At 44.5% G+C, this 21,795-nt stretch overlaps 1 protein-coding gene and 2 non-coding genes across 4 annotated transcripts; all 3 read left to right on the plus strand.

The window, feature by feature from the left end:
- The first annotated feature begins 8,374 nt into the window (after positions 1–8,374).
- DKC1 (dyskerin pseudouridine synthase 1) lies at positions 8,375–20,566 on the plus strand. Of its 2 annotated transcripts, XM_014779581.2 has the most exons (15): positions 8,375–8,472; positions 9,254–9,321; positions 9,735–9,821; positions 11,479–11,570; positions 11,788–11,972; positions 12,570–12,634; positions 13,011–13,137; positions 13,362–13,492; positions 13,916–14,059; positions 15,713–15,833; positions 16,680–16,798; positions 17,335–17,438; positions 17,845–17,983; positions 19,206–19,334; positions 19,752–20,566. In XM_014779581.2, exons 1-15 carry the CDS (start codon positions 8,457–8,459, stop codon positions 19,815–19,817), a joined length of 1,593 nt encoding a protein of 530 aa, XP_014635067.1. In that variant the 5' UTR covers positions 8,375–8,456; the 3' UTR covers positions 19,818–20,566. The 2 variants fall into 2 exon arrangements, with proteins under 2 accessions (XP_014635067.1, XP_087282843.1); XM_087426717.1 differs by lacking the exons at positions 12,570–12,634; positions 13,011–13,137.
- LOC147911690 (small nucleolar RNA SNORA36 family) lies at positions 13,589–13,722 on the plus strand. The gene has a single exon (XR_015550756.1). It is a non-coding gene; the product is annotated as a small nucleolar RNA SNORA36 family (small nucleolar RNA).
- On the plus strand, positions 17,636–17,765 carry LOC147911691 (small nucleolar RNA SNORA56). The gene has a single exon (XR_015550758.1). It is a non-coding gene; the product is annotated as a small nucleolar RNA SNORA56 (small nucleolar RNA).
- Positions 20,567–21,795: the final 1,229 nt, after the last annotated feature.

Below are 21,795 nucleotides of genomic sequence, written 5' to 3' on the forward strand. Positions count from 1 at the left end.
ATAACCTGAAGAAAAACATGATAAAGCTAACCTCTATCAACCTTTATTTGATGTGATTAAAATATAGAGAGAAGGAAGATTGGAGAAGTTTATATGTACACACACAGAGCTACTATAATCCTCATTTCTATAATTGGTCTTGAGACCATAATTGGTCTTTATAACTTCCTTCCTCCACTACTCTCTCTATCCTTCCTTTGCTCTGCAGCCAGGACCTCAGCTGCTCGGAATTCTTTACCCAATGAGTGACCCAAACCTTTATTCCCCCTGAGTCTGAATCCTCAGTGGTCCTGCCTGGACATGGCATAGTAGGAGGTGCCCCAGAAGACCCCTTGGATCCAAGACACAGTCCTTCCCAGTCTCATTGTTTAACAGCAACCGCATTTCCACTTGATAATCAACATCAACGATCCAAACCAGCTCAGTAGACATGTGGTTTGCCTGTTGGTTTACTGGCATAAAGAGCCCTAAATGGCCAGATGGCAATCTCAACTTGCAGTTCAATGGAACCAATGTTGTGGCCCTGGTGGAAGCATTGCCCCCTTGGAAACCAGCAGAGCTCAAAGCTGTGGGGATAGGAAGAAACACCTTGAGAGTGGATTATTTGGTGTAACAGTGAGAAGAGTTGCTCCCACTTCCAACTCTTGATTCCTGGACCCATGGATTCTGGCTGTGGAGAAACAACACCATATAAAGGTCACCAGTTCAAAGTATTTACCTCATCCTATAAGACAGAACCTCCACCTTTCAGTGTATTTTCATCTGACCAGTACAGTAACTGAGTCTTCAATAGACAGACCATCCCACCATCCTATCAGGCCAGGTGCTTCAGGGTGACGAGGTATATGAGGACTAGCGTAGTCCCTCAGCAGGAGCACATTGGCACGTGTCTTTTGTCTTATAAGGATTTCCTCGGTTGGAAACACTGTTATGTGAGATATTGCAAAAGTGAATAAGGGGCATTAAGTCTATGGGTGGGAATGCTGGCAGAAATGTGGATTCTAAGAAGTACCTATTCCAGTGAGAACAAATGGTTGCCCCTTCCCAATGGATGTGGTTTGATTTCATTAATCTGCCACCAGGTGGCTGACTGGTCCCCCCAGGGAATGCAGCCTTACTGGGATCTCAGTGCTGGTCTCTGCTGTGGGCAGGTTGCATACATAGCAGTGGCAGTGGCAGTGGCTGTGACCATATAAACTGATGCCAGTCCCTAGGAGCCTCGCCACTCATTGCTGATTCCCTTAACTTTGCTCCCACCTCTGTAAAAAAAATCCCCTCATTATACTCTCCTCAGTTCAACCCATTGAGTCTACTATTTGCTTCCTTCTGAGACCATGACCGATATACCTAGTCACAGAGAACTCCCTATAAGGTTACAGATGTGAGTCAAAGAAAAGGGTGGCATGCAGCAGCTGAGGCCACAGAGATGTGAGCCACCTGCTCGAGCAACTTTCCTGTACCTTCCAGACCTGCTTGAGTCTAGTCTCAAATATTCCACTTCCGGTGGATGATCAGTTAGCACCCAATTTATCAAGGGCAGCTGAGGTTACACAGTTCTTTGGTGCCCCTGGTCAGGCATTCAGACTTTACCACAGCCCACGAGCAAGCCAGAAGCTGTTGATCAAAAGAAAAATACTTCTTTTGTGGTAGAGGGCATGATGCTTCAAAACTCTAGGGCTCCACTGTATGTTTGTCCTATTAGGACTTGCCAGAGGCTCCATGTAACCTCCCAGGGTACCAAAGGCTCTATGCATGTGGGATCTGTGTGATCATAAAGGTCAAAGTGGCCTGGACCTGCTGCAGAGCCTTTCTTTGCCCTGGGCCCCACTGAAAACATGCAACCTTATGGATTACTTGCTGAATGCATTGATGTGGCACAATTAAATGTAGTGTATGTTGCCTACAGAATCCAAAGAGCCCCACCAAATGCTGTGCCTCTTTCTGAGTGGCAGGTGGTATGAAGTGCAGCTACTTGTCGAATACCCAACGTGGTCCAGACCATCTCAAAACGTCACTGAGGGTCAGACTCTTGAGTTTTCATGGGCTTTATCGCCCACCCTCTGGCATACATGCGTCTTAATAAAATATCTATGCTACCTCTTGATCACCAGGTCCAGTAAGCATAATGTCTGCAGTGTAATGGAACAGCAAGATGTTCACCATGATTGTCGCAACAATCATGTTCCCTTCACCCTAGATTATGACAGAGAGCCAGAGGATAGAGACAGCCTTGAGGTAAGGCACTAAAGTCATTCTTCTGTTTCTGCCAGATGAGAGAAAGCTGCTTCTGATAGTCTTTGCTGATTGGGATAGAGAAAAGAGCACTTGTCAGATGAACAGCTGCTTACCAGGTGCTAGGGGCTGTTCTCTAGGAAAACAGCATCATCCGCAATAGCAGCTTCAATTTAAGTCAACGACCTGATCAATCTTACAATCACCCACTATTCATCTCCCGGGTAACCAGGTAGGTTAAATAAGGATGTGATATGAGTAATTATTCCTGCATCTTTCAGGGTGTACTGTTCTCCTTTCCAGATGAATCCAAATTGCTTCTGCATGGTTACTCCTCCAAACTTTCTAGGGAGAGATGACCTCTTTGTAGGGCAACTTTCATTTTCCTTTTGTCAAGCCCCTTCCTAACTTGTTTGCACTCCACCCTGAGGAGAGGAGATCATTTGAATAGCAAGTGGTTTTCAGCACCTGGATTCCCTTTGTGGCTTCCCTATTTATTATTTTAAAATAGGTTTAGTTTGGCAGTTCATTAAGTACTGTAAATCTTATAACTAGAAGGATTTGTGAAAATAAATGTTCATGATCAAGGAAGAGTTTCTATTTCAATTATGTTATGAGGGGCAAACTGGCCATGCATCTAACTTACTCTCTGTCAAAAGACAGAAAATTTGAAAAGAAAATGCCTCTCCAATTTCTGGATCAGGGATTGACATGGGGAGATAGCTGTACATGTGTGTGAAAGGCCAATAATGAGGGAAGAGGGCTGTGCCTTGCTAAATCCCCCACCTCCCACCCACCTCTTGTTCTGATAATCTACGAAGCATGTGAATTAAAGGCCTAGAGTGCCATGGTACAATTTCAGATAGGGCAACTTTCTTTTTTCCTATATGGACGTCTATAAAGTGCTTCTCTGAGAGTGAAAGCAGCCTAATTTCCATCTGAAATGTGAAATTTGACTTTATTATTATCAATGATAGTCTTTTTCACGCCTTATGAAAAAATCCTGACATCATATCCGTTATTGTTATATTTAAAATAGTATGAAATTGTCACAAGTCCAAATCAAACAGTTCTCAACTCATTCTATGAGGATGGTGTTACTCCGATTCCAAAATCAGAAAAAGACAGTAAAAAAAAAGAAGGAAAAACTATAGACCAATGTGCCTCATGAATATAGACATAAAAATCCTTAACAAAATACTAGCCAGTAGAGTTCACTAATACATAAAAAGAATTACACACCATGACCAGGTGGGATTTATCCCAGAGATGTAAGACTCCTTCAATATATGAAGGTCAGACAATGTAATGCACCATATTAACAAGCAAAAGAAGAAAAGTCACATGATTATATTAATTGATGCAGAACAAGCATTTGACAAAACTCAACACCAATTCATGACAAAAACTCTCATAAAAGTAGGAATAGAGGGAGAACTTCCTCAATTTGTTAAAGAACATCTACAGAAGATGTATGACTAACATCCTACTTAATGGTGAAAAACTGGACACTTTCCCCCTAAGATTGAGAACAAGGCAAGGATATCTGCTCTCACTACTCTTATTCAATGTAGTATTGGAAGTTCTAGCCAGTGCAACAGGGCGAAAAAAAAAAAAAAAGAAAGAAATAAAAGGCACACAGATTGGGAAGGAAGAAATAAAACTGTCTCAATTTACAGATGATATAATTGTCCTCATAGAAAATCCCAAGGAATCTACAGAAAAAAGTCCCATATAATAAGTGAGTTTTACAAGGTTGCAGGACACAAGATCACCACATAAATCTCTTCACACAATTTCAAGGCTTATTATACAGCTACAGTAATCCAGACTGAGTGATATTGGTAGAGGAATAGATATAGATAAATGGAATGGAATGGAGAACCCAGAAATAGACCCACATAAATTCACCCAACTATTTTTTGACAAAGTTACCTTTTGTACCTTTGAATTGCAAAGGTACAAAAGCAATTCAATGGAGGAAGGATAGTCTTTTCAACAAATGGTGCTGAAGCAATTGGACATCCATAGCCCAAAAAAGAAAAAAAAAAGAAATTTAACCCAAACCTCACACCTTATACAAAAAACTAACTCAAAGTGGATCATATATTTATATGCAAAATGTAAAACTATAAAACTCTTAGAAGACAACATAGGAGAAAATATTTGAGACCTAGGACCTGGTGATGAGTTCCTAGACATGACACCAAAAGCACAATCCATAGAAGAAAAAAATTGATAAACTGGGCTTCATAAAAATTAAAACTTTTGCTCTACAAAATACCTTGTTAAGAGTATAAAAAGACAAGCTACAGACTGGGAGAAAATGTTTGCAAATCATATATCTGCCAAAGGACTCATAACAAGAATACACAAAGAACTCTCAAAACTCAATAGCAAAAAACAAACAAACACTAATAATCCAATTAGAAAATGGGTAAAGGATATAAAGAGACATTTCACTGAAGAGGATATACAGATAGCAAATAAACTTGTGGAAAGATGTTCAGTATCATTAGCCATTAGGGCAATGCATATTAAAACCACAATGAGATACCATTACATACCTATCAGAATGGCTAAAATTTAAAAAATCAGCAGAATCCTCACATTGATTTCCTGACCCATGGAATGACCCAATCACGGCAGAAAGGCCCAAGTGGCAACCCCTGGAGCTCCACCTTCCTACCAGAGTACAAATCAAAAGAAATATCACATACTTAGGGGACAATGTCAGAAATCAGTTCCATCATCAAAGATTTGAAGAATGCCAGGAAGGAAATTCCTGTCACATTCCCATTTAATTCACCAGTTTGGCCTTCACAGCAGTTGGTTGGGTCTTGCTGAATCTGGCAGTTTTAAACCAGGGCTACAAAATTCTTTGACGCTCCTCTCATTGAGAGGTGGGGTTGATGACTCCTCCCCTTGAACCTGGGTAGGCTTGTGACTGCTACAACCATACAATACAGCAGAAATGATGCTATAAGACTTTCAAGGCCAAGCCACAAAAGATTATGCAGGTTTATGCCTTCTCCACTCTAACATTTGCTTTTGAGCCTTGAGCCACCAAGTATGGAGTCTGACTACTTTGAGGCTGCCATGCTGTAAGGAAGTCCAAGCCACGTGGAGAGGCCGTGTGTAAGCAGGTGCTCCTGTCCAGTGAAACTCAGCCTTTCAGCTGAATTCTCAGCATAATCAGAATCTGTCAGCATAATAAAATGGTTGTTTAATGACACTAAGTTTGGGAATGTTTTGTTATTCAGCTGACAGATTACGCCAAGAAATTCCAACAGGGCACAGTGAGAATGTCTTCTCTCTGCTCCATAATACCTGTGGTCTTAGCTGAGATGATTCAATGGCTAGGGGTGACCAGATGGCTGAAGGCTATAATCTTATGGAAGCTTCCTCACTCGTATGCCTGTTGCCTGTACTAGGATGCCTATTCTGGCTATTTCATATGAGTGGAATCATACAATATTTGTCCCTGTGTGTCTGGCTTATTTCATTTAGCATGATGTTTTCAAGGTTCATCCATGTTGTAGCATGTATCAGTACTTCATTCTTTTTTGTGACTGAATAATATTCCATTGTATGGCTATACCACATTTTGTTTGTCCCTTCATCTGTAGATGGACATTTGGGTTGTCTCTGCCTTTTGGCTATTGTGAATAATGGTGCTATGAATATACGTGTACAAGCATCTGTTTAAACATCTATTTTCAATTTTCTTGGGTATATACACCTAGGAGTGGAATTGCTGAGTCATATGGCAACTCTATATTTAACCTTTTGAGGAACTGCCAGACTGTTTTCCCCAGAAGCTGTACCATTGTACTTGATGGTGGAGTGCTGCTGCTCATGCCTGACTTGATAACTTGGTCAGTCAAACAATACCCAGTTCATGATGTGCAGCTCTGTTCTTAAGATCATTTGTATCACATAGTCATTCAGTTTCAATAAAGGGCTAAGGCAAGTCAGGGGCTTTTCCTCCCAGCAAATTGTGTGTGTGTGTGTGTGGTGTGTGTGTGTGTGTGTGTGTGTGTAGGTCTTAGCTTTATTTTTATCTCAAATTCCAGAGGCCTCAGCTGTGATTCTCTTATCTAGGTTTGGAAAAGGCTCTGTGTACCATCCTAATGGGTATGCCACCTCCAGAAAGAGGCCCACTAAGCATCGTGCTTCTTTCTTAGGAGGAGTGGGTTCAAGGTACAGCAACTTGGTCTTCTCTTCTGTCTGTCTGTCTTTGCCCTTCTCATCCAAGGACAATTGTCATTGGATTTGGGGTCCACCTGATGATCTCATGTCGAGATCCTTAACTTAATTACATCTACAAAGATCCTTTTTCCAAACAAGGTCACATTCCTAGGGTCCAGGGGTTAGGACATATGTTTTGGTGACGAAGATTGGTTCTGAGCTAACATCTGTTGCCAATCTTCCTCTTTTTGTATGTGGGAGGCCGCCACAGCAGAGCTTGATGTATGTCCCCACCCAGGATCCAAACCCACGAACCCCGGGCTGCCAAAGCAGAGCTCACAAACTTAACCACTATGCCAACAGGCCAGTTGGGGGGGCTACTCTTTACTCCACTACAGATGGGAAGCCACTGAAGGGCTTTGAGCAGAGGAGGAACATTACAGTTTAATGGCTCTTTCCAGCTGCTGTGTCGAGAAGACACTACAGTTGGAAAAAGTAGAAGCAGGGGAAACAGCAGATGGCCACTGGAAAAATCTAGGAGAGCCATAATGATGGCATGGACTTCAGTGACAGCAGTGAGGGTAGTGAAAAACCATCAGATTCTGGATTTCTTTTGAAAGCAAAGCTGACAGGCTTTGCTAACAGATTGGATGAGGAGTATTGGAGAAAGATGAAGCCTATATGAGTACTATTGATGAATACCACAAAATCATTCAGCCAAATATGTACCAATGAAGCATTATAAAATAATGGGGGAAGTAATGAACTCCAGATGGATTGGTTGATACTGGCGATTTTGGTTATCTACAAAATGTCAGTTTAGATCATTATTACCTTGGCATACACCAAAATAAATTCTAGATAGAATAAAAAAGCTAAATAAGGAAAAACCAATCATCTATTTTAACCCCAGTAAAATAAAACTGAAAAATTTCTAATTTTTGGATGGCAAAGGAGGAACGGAAGAAAAGCAAAGTCATTGGAAAAGATAACGGCAAAAGATTCCATTTACAATCGCAATAAAGAATTAAGTAACTAGGGATTAATCAAGTCCACCGAGGCTAGGTTAGGAGCCCCCGCTTGAGAGAGAGAAGAGTGAGAAGAGCACCAAAGACAGAAGGGAAGAGGGCTTGAACCAACAGCTGCTACTTCCTGGCTGTCCAATACTGCAGCCACTAGCTAACTGTGACTATTGAGCTCTTGACATGGAGCCCCGTCGTGGAGTTCAAAGCGAGGTGCGCTGTAAGTGTAAAACACACACAGGAAATACTTGGTACGAAAGAAAAAGAATGTAAAATATCCCATTCATAATGGTGTATAATGGTCGTGTTGAAATGTGTTGAAATGGTAATATTTCGGATCGGTGGGTTAAATAAAATTCATTATTAAAATCATTTTCATCTTTTTCTTTTAACTTTTTTTCCACGTGGCTGCTGGAAAATTGAAAAGCCCACAAGTGGTTCGCACTCTATTCCTATCGGCCAGCGCCGCTCTAGCTGGATGGGAACTGCAAGCAGCAGAGTGCTTTCAACTTCTCTGTGCCTCGACAGCTTGATTTTTCAATCGGGACTGATCCGACACCAACCTTCAACGGTCGGCGAGAGGAAGCAACGAGCTACTGCTAACAGAGCGCTCAGCCAAGCGTCTAAGTGCCCAAGCCGGGCTTAAACGTAGCTAAGGTGTGCGAACTGCGGCCGGGGCCACGCCCACAGGCTACGGACAGCAGGGGCGGCCTGCGCATGCGCTCCCAGGCTGAGCCGCTGGGGGCGGGGACGCGGCACAACGCGCACGCGCGGTCGCACAACCTCAGGGGCCCAGCCAGCCAATGAGATTGTGCGCGCGCGCTTCGGCCTCTGACCGCCCCCCCACCCCCGCAGCCTGGCCCCGCCCCACCCCGCCCCCCCCCCCCGGTGCGGTACGCACAGGGTGGCGCACAGGTGGGCGGGGCCTAGCGGCGTGGCCTGACGGCGGCGGGAGTCTGTGGTCGCTCTCTCGGCCGTGGCCCACGCGGCTGGCTCGCTCTGCGGGGCAACATGGCGGACACGGAAGGTAAGGGTCGTTCCCTCGCGGGTGGCCGGGTCAAGTGCCCCGGGCTGGAACCAGCTCCGCAGGCTGAGAGAGCCGGGAGTGGTGGGGGATGGCGTCGGGTCCCGAGCTCTCCGCTAGCTCCAGCCGCCGGGCCGACCCCCTCGCCGCTGGGCCTCTTGCCGCCCTTGCCTCTTGGCCCTGGCTCCACGGGGGAGGGCAAGAGAGCGAGAAGCCCTGGCGGTGAAGTGGCGCCGCGAGGCCGGGATCTCCCGCGGATGGCACAGCCCCTTTAGGGCCCTGGTCGTCGTCGAAAGGCGTCGGCCGTGCCGGCGACCTTGCGGTGGCGGGAGACCTGGTAGTATCTGTGCCGCCGCCGCCAGCCCGGACGCCGCAGTCAGCGCCAGGCGATGAGGGGAGGAAAGAATGGTGGGAACGGGCGGGAAAAAAAGGGGCGAGGGGCGCGGGTGTAGCTCTGAGTCGTAAGCAAGTTCTAGACGCCAAAAGCTCTGGGGGATAGTTGAGCACTCATTTATGGAACTTTCTGGCCCACGGCTCGAGCGCTTCTGCAGCACGTTTAAGCCCCGCCAGAGCCACGTGGTGAACCGGAATGGAAGCCGACACGTGCGACTGCTTGCAGTAGCTAACCGAGCCATGTAACCCACGCGTTTGGTCTTACACACTTTGTTTTCTCCAGTAATTCTAGACCAAACATCCATTTTCTACCTGCCCTGATTTCATTTTCTAATTTAAACTTTGTTGCCTTTATTTTCGGGGAAAACTTCCAAATCTTGTGTTTTTTTAGTATTTATTTTGCCGAAAAAGCATAAGAAGAAAAAGGAGCGGAAGTCGTTACCAGAAGAAGATGTAGCAGTGAGTAGGAATACGTTTTACTTTGCTTGGACTAAAAAATGTTCCTTAGATAACAAATTACAGAAAAGAACTGCTTTTAAAGGTTTCTAAGGAATGGGCTGGAATTGGTTGGTTGTTGTGTAGAAACTACACAACCCCAGCCAACTTAGAGTCTGTCCGGTCAGGTGTAGTTTGCTCTCTCACCTGTAGACCCACCATCCCTCTTGCTCTTTAAATAGCAGTACCTATCTTGGTGGTACTTCACTTACCATTCTAAGATCCTAGTTCATTTCTTCTCTTTCCCATGGAGGTTCCAGGGAAGAAGCATAGACTACTTTGTTTTCTGTTTTAAAGGCATAGACTTCTGTGGTAGTAATGGAATTGTTCAAAATCAGATGGGAAGTCTAATAGGGTGTATTTTTGTCCTGTGCAAGGAAATACAGCATGCTGAAGAATTTCTTATCAAACCTGAATCCAAAGTGGCTCAATTGGACACATCTCAGTGGCCCCTGTTGCTAAAGGTATGTGGTTAAGATTATGCATCAGGTCAGTGCCTGGCTTTTACATTATGTCTAAGTGTTAAATAGTTAAGAGTGCTTAATGCCAGCATTGTTGACTTAGGAAATACTATATGATACAGTCTAAAGCAGTGTTCGTCAAGGTGTCTGGGATGAAGGACCAGGTTATTTTTTTTTTCTTTTTCAATGCATCTAACACTGTTGTAGAATACAGTTAAGATGTCGCAGCAACGTCAAAGTGCTATCAAAGTTCATAAACAATTATTTCTTGGTTTCTGTACCTAACTCCACCTCACAGACCTGTACCAGTTTGTGGGCCACACTTGGAGTAGGACTGCTTTAATACTTGAGAGCATGGGCTTTGAAGCCAGACCAGTTTGAGTCAGGCAGTATGTGACCTTGGGCAGTCATTTAACCTCTCTGAGGCTGTTTGCTCATATCTTCTCTTAGGAAGGCAAGCTGAGGGCTGCAGGAGGTAATCCATGAAAGGTGTTTAGCCACAGTGCCTGGCATGTAACATGTCCCCTAGAAATTATTGACTGTTGATTGGGTTTTAAATAGGGTAGTCAGTAATGAGGTGAATTAGAAGTTTCGCAAACGACTTAATGGGCACCTGCTATGAGATTAGAAAGACAAGTTAGAGTAGAAAAAGTTATTGAGACACCCCTTGACAAAGTGTTTTAATAAACCAATGGATATGAGGTAAAATAATGAGATTTGCTTATATAATTTAGCACAGTTGAGTTTCTGCTTGGCCAGACATGTCTGCCATTTAGATAGCAGCTGCTTTTCTTTTTTTTTTTTAACTTATTTATTTTTTTTTTAATTTTATTTATTTTTCCCCCAAAGCCCCAGTAGATGGTTGTATGTCATAGCTGCACATCCTTCTAGTTGCTGTATGTGGGACGCGGCCTCAGCATGGCTAGAGAAGTGTTGCGTTGGTGCTCGCCCGGGATCCGAACCCGGGCCGCCAGTAGCAGAGTGCACGCACTTAACCGCTAAGCCACGGGGCCGGCCCACATCTGCTTTTCTATTGTAGGCCCTGGGGATATGCTAGTGAACAAAATAGACAATGTCCTTACTGTCGTGAAACTTAAAATCTAGGGATGGGAGAGTTAAAAAATAATTGCTATTTGTGTGTAAGTACCATGATGAAACTAAACTGGGTGATAGAAAAGATGGGCTTCAATTGAGGGGAGCTCTTTCAGACCAGTGGTGTCCAGCCTCAAGCCTTGGAAAGGAGGAGAATGAAAAGGAGCACAGATTGGAGCATCTGAAGCAAGAACAAGTTGGTCATGTTTGAGAAACATTGTTGCCAGTCCACCTCAGTTTGGTTATCTTGTCCCTGAGAAAATCAAAGCTAGTCCATATTTTATTCATAAGGCCGCACAGTGAAGCCTAGTCTGTTCTGTAGTACCCCAAGAAGTCTCTTTCTAGAGGAGTGATCAAATTTGTCTTATTCTTACTCATAATGGGTAATTTTTCCTGAATATAAGGAGGCTTAACAGTCTGTCACAGCAGATAATTAAAATATAGGAGCAAAATCCAAGTTTATGAACTTGAAGGGTAACCATATCATGGTTGATGGTAGTGCAGACTCTTATTTTATGTATGTTAATGGTTTATTAAGTTGATTTTGTGTTGTATCATTGCTTTCTAGAATTTTGATAAGCTAAATGTAAGGACAACACATTATACACCCCTTCCTTGTGGTTCAAATCCTCTGAAGAGGGAGATTGGGGACTACATCAGGTAAGTGTGTTTAGAGCAATCACTGTTCAAACTTACGTTCTTTTCAAAATGACCCTTTCACATCGGTTATTCAAGGAGCTAGTGGCATCTTAGAATGGCATTGCCCTAATTATTATATAACCTGTACCCATGGTAAACTCTTCTTTTTTATTCTTCAGATTTAGTTTTTATTAGAGGACCACAACTGATGGCATAGTATTTTTTTTTTCGATTCTAGGACAGGTTTCATTAATCTTGACAAGCCCTCCAACCCCTCTTCCCATGAGGTGGTAGCATGGATCCGACGAATACTTCGAGTGGAGAAGACAGGACACAGTGGTACTCTGGATCCCAAGGTGACAGGCTGTTTAATCGTGTGCATAGAACGAGCCACGCGCTTGGTGAAATCACAACAGAGTGCAGGTGTGTGGAAGAGGTGGCTACTTGGACATTGGAAGACTTTCTGCATTTACTTTCCCTTCTACATTTTGGCTCTTGGAAATGATTTCTTCATTAGTTAAAAAAAAAAAAATCCTAAGCAGGGATACTCTTGGTTTATACCTTCCGTCCTCTGCCAGATCCTGGTGGGTCTGCCTTTCTTGGAGTTCCAGGTACTGGGATTGTGCACATTGGGCTGACTAGATCTGTTTCTGGCACTGAGGCTGAGCTCCAGGCTCTTCTAACTCCATGCTCCTGCTTCTGCCTAAAGTGCCCTTCCCTCATTTTCATCTGGGAAAATTTTCCTTCTTTACTGTAGCAAGGTTTTTTTCCAGGCAGGCTCTACCCTGGGTAGTCCAGCTGTCCCTGTCAGCACATCAAAAGTTGAACTCCCAATGAGAGAAAGTGTCTTCATTCCTTTCCCACGTCCACACCATGAAATCTGTCTTATTGCAAATTTTACAGAAACAGGAGGTCAGATTGCCTGCTTTTTTCCTGCTGCACAGAATGGGAGTGATATGAGCATTGAAAAATACAGAAAACTCAGTGGCCACACCTGACTACTCTTCTGTCATTTTTCAGGCAAAGAGTATGTGGGAATTGTCCGGCTGCACAATGCTATTGAAGGGGGGACTCAACTTTCTAGGGTAAGTCTGTATTTGTAAGGAGGTCACCTTTTAGCGACTTCAGTCTCTGAGCCCCTAGACATCTGGAGACAGGTCGGTTTTCCTGGCTGGCCTCTCTTGTGCCCTTTTTACTGGGCTGTCCTAGTCAGCCTGGATAGGTGACTGCAGATGGCAGGGGCACTTGCTGCCATGTCCTCTGAGGAGAAGGTCCTATAGCACTGAGCCATCCCAGTGTAGTTGAAGAAAGCGAAACTCGAAAGGGCATTTTAGGTCTTAAATGATTGAAAGAAACCTTTTGTGTTTCATTTGTGTCCTTAAACTCCCCAAATATTCCCTTTGATCTTATTGGAAAGTCCATGTAGTAAGAGTCTTTATTTTCGTGTGTGCTTATTCTCAGGCCCTAGAAACTCTGACTGGTGCCTTATTCCAGCGCCCCCCACTTATTGCTGCAGTAAAGAGGCAGCTCCGAGTGCGGACCATCTACGAGAGCAAGATGATTGAGTATGACCCTGAAAGAAGATTAGGTGGGTCATTAGGCCTGTGAGCAAGTGAATTGACATAGACCACACATGGAATCCATTCTTGAGAATTATATTCTGTTGTTAAAAGTAGATGCACTTAGTGTATGGTATAGTCATGGCCTGTGTCTGTCATCTCTAGTCTCCCTGGCTCAGAGAATAACTGGGTTTCTCAACTGGTGATATGTTTACTTTGGAAAATATGTGCTGCTTTTTTGTGTGTGTCTTAGGAATCTTTTGGGTGAGTTGTGAGGCCGGCACCTACATTCGGACGCTGTGTGTGCACCTTGGTTTGTTATTGGGAGTTGGCGGTCAGATGCAGGAACTTCGGAGGGTTCGTTCTGGAGTCATGAGCGAAAAGGTACGCCATTGTGGGGATAGAAGCTTTAGAGCTGCTACTTAGTATCTTCCAGCCTTTGGTGGAACTCCACCTGCTTCACATCCTAGAAAAGGCAACTGCCAAAGTGTTGAGTTCAGTTCAGGGCAGCTTCCCTGTTCTGTTAATTAAACTTTGGAACATTGAAACATGGGCTAGGGGAGATGATTGGATAGAAAGCATTACTCTATTCATTTACTTCCAAGCCTACAAAAATGCCTGCTTAGATTTAAATATATCAACAGTTTAAGGTGTCCAGAGGAGAGGCGATTCTGAAGAGACTGAAGACAAATGAGCTTGGCCTAGCAGACAAGACTAAATTCATTAAGTTTTTGGAAGTTTGGGGTCCATTGGGCTATTTGAGATACAATGACACTGAATAATTTTCATAACATGGCTGCTTTTCAGGACCACATGGTGACGATGCATGATGTGCTTGATGCCCAGTGGCTATACGACAACCACAAGGATGAGAGTTACCTGCGGAGAGTCATTTACCCTTTGGAGAAGCTGTTGACATCTCATAAGCGGCTGGTTATGAAAGACAGTGCAGTAAGTTCTGGGTTTCAAGTCCACATTTGGACAAGATGTGACTCCAAAGATGAGATATGGTCCATGTTCTGAAAACTTCATTCTGTTTAAAGATATGAAACATGACGTCATGAATTTACATTTTCCTTTGGGTTTATTTTTTTTCTAGTTTTGTAGATTGGACACTGGACTCTTTTATTGTTAATAATGGAAGCATTTATGATTAACTTTTTTTATTAAATCCAAACCAAATATACTAAGTTAAAGTTTAATGCTAGGCCTAATTCCATTTCAAAATAAGGGAAATTAATTAAACATTTACTTCAAGAGTTCTCCGATAGAGAACTTGGTTCAAGAAATAGACTATCACTGGTACATAAAATTTGCCTTCCTGTAACCTGGTATTTCTGCGTGTGCCTGAGAAACCTTGATTTATTTGAATTATTGGTAGAAAAGTTTGTTTTGATAGGGATAAAAAGTTGAGACGACAGTTTCAGAGAGGTTATTTTTGTTTTAGGAATTTCAATAAAAAGTTTTGTCCTGTTTAAATCCTAGTTTGAGGCTATAAAACCTAAACATCACTGAGCTCATCGAGCCTTTTTTCTTAGCATATTTACTAAATAACCTTATTATTGAGAGTAGTTGTCTTAATGATACAAGTAATGGTGTCAGTCTGGATTTCCTCTCTAGTAGTGATTTAAGGATGAGTTTCCAAGTAGTCCAGAATTTTGTAAATAGCTTTATTTCTAATAGTATTATGATCAGACAGTGCAGCATTTTATAAATTAAGGCTGTAATTGTGGCCAAGTGCATAATCAGTTTTTGTTAAATATTATGTAGTAATAAAAAATTTCCCGTTTTGAGAGTTATACATTTCTGTATATCTTTTTAATAATTTGAGGTTGATCATTATTCATATTCAAATCTTATATAGATGTTTGCATCTTTTGTATGTTATAGTTCTTAATAAAAGACAAAAAGAGATACTGTAAAATATGCCACTATAATGATTAGAAAAAATCACAGAACAACATAAATGTGATATACCCTCCTTAATGCTGGGGTTAAACTGGTGGCTTCTGGGTGAATTTCAGGGGAGGGTAGAATATGGGTAGCAAAGGAGATCTCAGTGAGTAAATACATGATGACACAAGGCAGATGGATGTGTTGAGTGCTGTTGAACTCAGGAAGAGGTGGCCTTAACTTGTACCTAATGGCCTATAAAATATATGCCAAAACCTGTGTGTGATTGGTTCAGCAGGCCTCAGTAATCTTGCCTGCGAGTAACTTTGGGGGCCCAATAAATCTAATAGGTCTCCTAGTTTTCTCAGGGTTTTTCCCTTAGTGATAAGGAATAGAGAAGGAAATTAAGGAAAACTAAGGCTGCGTTTTGGCTTATGATGAAAACACCTTTAAGTCCCACGGACATAGGGAGAGTAGCTATTTAAAGTCCTCTTTAACATTTCTGAGACAACGTATAAAGCGCCTAGCACACAGTTGTTGGTGGCTATTATGCTGAGTCCCTTCATAAATGGGATTTCATAGGTGGGAGGGCGCTCACAGGCGCCGCTCCCCGTGGTCCTCCTTTGTTTTGGTGTGGGCGTGCGATGGAGGGCAGTGGTATGGGATGGAAGGCAGTGGCGTGGGCTCTCATGGGTGATGCCATCCCTGCAGGTGAATGCAATCTGCTATGGGGCGAAGATCATGCTTCCAGGTGTTCTCCGATATGAGGATGGCATTGAAGTCAATCAGGAGATCGTGGTCATCACCACGAAAGGGGAAGCAATCTGCATGGGTAAGAGGAGAAGTCACCCTCGTCCCTTCTGCACCATCACATCCACGCTTACCAAGAGCAAGTCCCCAAAGTCCCGGCCCCTCAGGTGGACTAATCAGTGTGTTACCTGGGGTCTTTTGGAGGTGGTCACAGCAAAGGGCCATGTCAGACAGGCACAGGCAAGGAGGTAAGTGGGGTTTCCCTTTGTCCCACTGGCTACGATTAGAGGCCGTGTTTCAGCAGCTTGGCCCTCCCCTGAGAAGAGAGGAACTCATCAGTGAAGGTGAATAAATGTCCATGGCAAGCGAGATGGAGAGCCTTTAGTCCCCTCCTTGTCTGCTTACAGCAGTGAACTTGTGAAACTTTAGCTACTATTGGATTGTCCCTTAAAACTTCACATTTCATGGCCCCGAAGGGGCTGTGCATGCTGTTCCCTGTGTGTGGCCTGAGCCCCAAGCCTAATAGGTGGCTCTTTAGGGTGCCTTGTTGAGGCGTTCCCTTCCCATCTGGCTGCTGTCTGTGGATGAGGAGCCCTCCATGGCTGTCTTTCCTGCTCACAGCCGAGGAAAGGGATCTTGATGACATTAATTTCTGGTGCAGATTTGGCACATTTAATGAATAGCTCTGATTTACTTAGAGGTTTTCTAAGGACCTAAGAAGCATTGATTTTTATTAGTGTGATTAGTATCAGTATTTTTTTTAACTTAATAAATTTAACATTTCAAAAGCGAAGGAAACCTCAAGGTAGTGGAGCTTAGAGTTTTAAATGGGTTTTAAAACGTTGTATAAAACAGTGGAATTCAGGCTCATCAGTTATCAAGTCTTTCCCCTTCAGATAATTCTTTTTTCTCTTCTCAATGCCTGCAGCTATTGCATTAATGACCACAGCGGTGATTTCTACCTGCGACCATGGTATAGTAGCCAAGATCAAGAGAGTGATCATGGAGAGAGACACTTACCCTAGGAAGTGGGGTTTAGGTCCAAAGGTAAGTGGGACTGGGTGTGTGTCCCTGCTGTCACAGCCTTGCCTTGTGCTGGGCTCTAGAGAGTCAAGGGTGAGTAGAAATGGGCCCGTCTCAGATCAGATTTCAGTCTAACGATGGGAAGCACATGGGTATAACTCAAGTTGCACAATGGAATGGTGAATTTCAGCCAAATTGAGGGCTTATCAAGGAGTGCAGAGAGGTGCCTGTCACCTTGAGAGTCCACAACAAAGGGCTTGACGTGGTCAGGGGATCTGGGTAAGGCTTGAGCTATGCCAGTGTGAAGGACGTAACGTTAGATGTTGATGAGGTAAAGAGGGGAGGGAAGAGTCCAGGGCAGCTGAAACAGCATGTGCAAAGGCCCTGTGGCCAAAGAGTGGAGGGGGAGGTGTGCCACAAAATGCAGAGGCTGTCACTAATACAATAAGCTTTGTGACTTTTGACAAGTCCCGTATTTGCTCCTGTTGTATGTGTGCACTCATAATACCTGCTTCATGTGTTGACACTGTTCTGATGTTGAAACCCTGATGCTCCACCAGGCGAGTCAGAAGAGGCTGATGATCAAGCAGGGCCTTCTCGACAAGCACGGCAAGCCCACAGAGAGCACGCCTGTCGCCTGGATGCAGGAGTATGTTGACTACAGGTGAGGATGTCGACTTCAATCAGGGTGGGAGGGTATAGAGCCTGGGTGTGGAGAGGGGACAGATTTAGTTTGGGGGAAACTTGCTAAATGTGGGACCATAGGAACCTATGTGGTGGCTTGAGAGGCCTTGGGGGCTGTAGGGTAGCAGTGGGTACTTCACCTTGACTGCCTGGGCCAGTTAGGGGCTGGGGCCTGCATAGCAGACAGTTATCCCTTTCTAGTCTGGCTCATGGGACTCTAGAGGGAGTCAGTCTGCGACAGCAAGTGGTGAGTTCTTCTGTCCAGCGTCAGTATTTTGATGGTGGCTTTAAGACTTGCCAGATAGCACCGATAAACTGAGGAGGCAGCAGTATCTCCATGGAAAGCTGTTCAATGAATCTGATCTATTGCTTCCTCTCCTCTTTAGTGATTCTGCAAAGACAGAGGTGGTGGCCAAAGCAGTAAAAGCCCCACAGGCAGTTGCCGAATCCATAAAAGCCCCACAGGTAGTTGCTGAGGTGGTAAAAACCCCAAAGGTAGTTGCCGAAGCAGTGAAAGCCCCAAAGGTGAGTGGCGTACTGTGATCATTTCAGAATGTGCTTCAGGAGATGATTTTGCTTGGCTTATCTTGGTGACTGTGCAGTACAGCAGGGCTTCCTGCCCCCACAGTGGGCAGTGCACACAGAGATGACGTCGTGTCCTACCCTGGGCATACTTGTTAGGCCTCTGCAGGCTCCAAATCACTTTCCCTGTCGTGTCTGCTGGGAGGAACGTGGGCTTGGCTCCCACCTCAGCTGAGGCAACAACACTGGAGCAGAGTGGTGGGGGTGTACTGCACGTTATTCTGGCCCCCACTCTGGGTCAATTGGTGGCAGGCATGCTTTGAAATCAGAGGCTATGACACTCAGAGCAGAACAAAACTCAGCAGGGAGCAAAATTAGCTGAGGCCGACAAACTTCTCTAGAGAGCATGAGCTCAGTGTTTCAGAAGTCTGAGGAGGGGCCGGTCCAGTGGTGTGGTTGAGTTTGGCATGCTCCACTTCAGCAACCCAGCAGCCCAGCGAACCAGGGTTCGCTGCTTCAGATCCTGGGCGCAGACCTACATACCACTTGGCAAGCCATGCTGTGGCAGGGTCCTACATACAAAGTAGAGGAGGATTGGCACAGGTGTTAGCTCAGGGATAATCTTTCTCAAGCGAAAAAGAGGAGGATTGGTAACAGATGTTAGCTCACGGCCAATCTTCCTCACCAAAAAAAAAAAAAAAGTCTGAGGAAAGCATGTGGTAGCAGCTCTGCTTCCAAAGGCTGGTGACTGCTAGCATTAGAGCACAGAATGGCATGTCTGAAACTTTGGGTGGCACTGAGTGACCTGAAACGAGCGGTCTGGGAAGAGCTTCTCCTGGCCTGCTTTGGGCCTCTTAGATGTGAATTCTTGTCTTGCCTGCCTTCTTTGAGGGCTTGGGAGCATTCCTAGAGGGCAAGCAGTCTAAATTGTTGTACAAGAGAGGGTAGGCCAGGAGAGAAACGGATTGCTTGGGGCCTTTCAGTCCCTGGGCCCTGCACCGCTGCTTTGCTTCTCCTGCCGTGCCCATGGCTTTCCTGGTCTTTTGGGATGAGATCATCTTCAAATCCTCTGTAAACTAAGGCCCTGTCAGGGTTCGTAATTAGAAAACTTCCTGTTGGATCCAGTCAGGATCTTTTCAGATGGCTCCCCACCTTTTGACTTACTGAACCTTTCTCATCCATTTTTGCTGAAGACCTAACATTTGATCAATTGTCTCCGTCTTAGCGGAAGCGAGAGAGTGAAAGTGATGAGACCTCTCCAGTGGCTCCACAGTTGATCAAGAAGGAAAAGAAGAAGAAGAAGGACAAGAAGGCCAAAGCTGCTCTAGAGAGTGCAGGCGAGCCGGGAGACGGGGTGTGTATAAGCACGTTCAGGATACTTGGGCTCACTCAGTCTTTGGAGGGGAAGGAGTTGCCCAGGTGGCGCTGCCCCATGTTCCTGGAGTGCCTTTGCCCTCCCCCACCCTTGTGGGATGGACAGAGACAGGCCTTGTCATTTTATGGTAGTTGCTCATAGAATTCTGTTGATGGTGGGTGGGGAGGATGTCTTACCTGAGGAATCTGAATGCTCCCATTTGTGAAAGTAGACCACTGTGGCAGCACTGAAAAGCTCAGGACTTTGTGTTAATGTGTAAAATTTCTTTAACCCAGAATATCCTTACAGATCCTGAAAAGGCTCACTTGACTGGGTGGAACTTCCCTGATTTCCTTTCAGGACAGTGGCAACAGTTCTGTTAACAGATGTTGTGAGCTTGCTTTTTCTTTCTCCCAGGACAGTGACACCACCAAAAAGAAGAAGAAGAAGAAGAAAATAAAAGTGGAAATGGTTTCTGAGTAGTGGAGACTACTTTAAGCACTGTGTCCAGCTGGGAGGAGAAATTAAAGCCTTACTGAGAAAACATAGTTCCTTTTGTTCTTGAGGGAATGGAACATAGGTCCCAGAAAGGGTGGAGAGTTCCAGCACATCTTAGCTGCTGAGACCTCGGTGACGTTACCTGGTTTGGTCATCCCATCTTGTCCTGTTTTAAGGATATGGGTGAAGGAGGCAGGTTTGACGCCACCCACTTCTCTATTTGGGAGATTTGGGAAGCCTCACCTTTAGACCCAGCACTACCAAGTAACCATCAGCAACTGTTCCCTGGTGGCCATTTTGACATCATAGTCCTCTCCTAGGTTGCTCCCCCCCATTTAAAAAGTTTGTACAAGTTAAATGTGCTCAGTGGACTGGTGTACAGCAAGTAAAAATATAACAGAATCATGTTCACAATGTCCTGTGAGGACAGTGGTCTATTCTGGTGTCAGAGCCACCTCTGTCACCACGTATTTCCCTTCTGGATCTAGGCCTGGCAAGGACTCACGGTGTTCCATCTTGTCACCTACTTGCAGTCCTCTGACCCAGTAGTCCATTGTGCACTTATTCAAGCACCTAAATCCATCTGGCTACTTGTGTTTGTGACAGAAGCCAAAAAGCTGTTCCTGTGTTCTCTTATTCTAACCCTCATTTTCTTTCAAAGGATGCAATATTCATTGCTAGGAGCAGAAGGTTGTAATTTTTACTTATTAAAGTTTACTTAAGTTTTTTGAGTATTTCTGTTGGGTTTTATAATTGTTGGTGATCTCAAACTAGTAGAACAAAAAACATAAAATATTTTGATTAAAAATCTAGGGGCCTTTGTCCTATTCAAAATTTGATGTTTTTCCTTTGTGTTTGGTTGGTTTTCTTTGGTTCTCTGTCTTGCAACATTCACCTTGGGGCCTGTCTAGCATGGCATCAAATATTCTGGAATCTTCATTCAAGATACGGACCAGATAACAAGGGAGGGAATCATCATAAAGTCAGTGGTCTCCAAAATAATTGAGGATAAAGGTATAAGTAGGCCTAGCAGGAGGTGCCAGTGAGGGTGTCTGGGGGAGAGGGGAAATGCCTGGAAGAATCCTCAGGAAGCACACAAGAGCCAGGTCTTGACAGGCCTTCAACTATCTACAGATATGGATTGGCTCACACTCAGTGGTGGGAGCCCACTGAGGCTTTTGCTTGTGCTGCTGGCTAGGTGACTGGTGAGACTGAAGCTTGGCAGGGGGAGCAGGGGATGGTTCAGGAATCTGAAGGCCTTGGTTAGAAAGGTCTAGGATTGCTTCCAATTTGGTACCAAAAACAATATTAGGAGCAGTTTATGGAGGAGTCTCCAGATGCAGCAGAGGCCTTAGCAGGTATGCAGAGTGCACCCCAGTGCTGGCTCATTAGCAGCCTCTGTTGTCTGGGATCCTGAGCATAGGCTGCACAGCTGGGCCCAGAGGCTGGGTTCCATGCCCCAACCCCCTCCAAGTTTTAGCAGGAAGCTAAATGTATGCTTGTGATGGGTTCCCATTCCAGGATAAGACAATCTGCTTTTGTATGTGGGCACCAGCCTCAGGAGACCTGCAGTGGGCATTTTCAAGGGCACAGGTGTTTATAATCCTAGCAGCTGTATCTTAGCTCTTCAGGGCTGATGTGAGACTCAGCTGTGTGAACAGAGAAGCGGAGTACTGACTTCTGGACACATTGGTTTAATCTGAGCAGCCAGTCGTGGGTGCTATAAAAACCATGTCTTGAGAATAAAGGGTAAGTTAAAAAGAGTGGCTGTTTGTTAGGAAAAACGGAAATATTTGGTAGGCGTGTCAGAACCAAGGCCAATGCCAAGTGAAAGCAAAGATGAGTTCAGGGCAGTCTTCCTATGGAGCAGAAACTGGACAATCCCTTTGCACTCAAAGTATTTTGATATGTTGCACAGAAGTGTGTACGTGTGCACAGACTCATAATGCACTGGATCGTGCCC

Source organism: Ceratotherium simum, chromosome X (genome assembly GCF_057802395.1).
Source record: "Ceratotherium simum simum isolate JZ-2026a chromosome X, ASM5780239v1, whole genome shotgun sequence".
In the NCBI taxonomy this organism is placed as follows: Eukaryota; Metazoa; Chordata; class Mammalia; order Perissodactyla; family Rhinocerotidae; genus Ceratotherium; species Ceratotherium simum.

Coding starts and splice junctions, on each gene's coding strand:
- DKC1 (XM_014779581.2), top strand. Junction 13,138..13,361: donor TGACCCTGAAAGAAGATTAG/GTGGGTCATTAG, acceptor TGTGTGTCTTAG/GAATCTTTTGGGTGAGTTGT. Junction 13,493..13,915: donor CTGGAGTCATGAGCGAAAAG/GTACGCCATTGT, acceptor GCTGCTTTTCAG/GACCACATGGTGACGATGCA.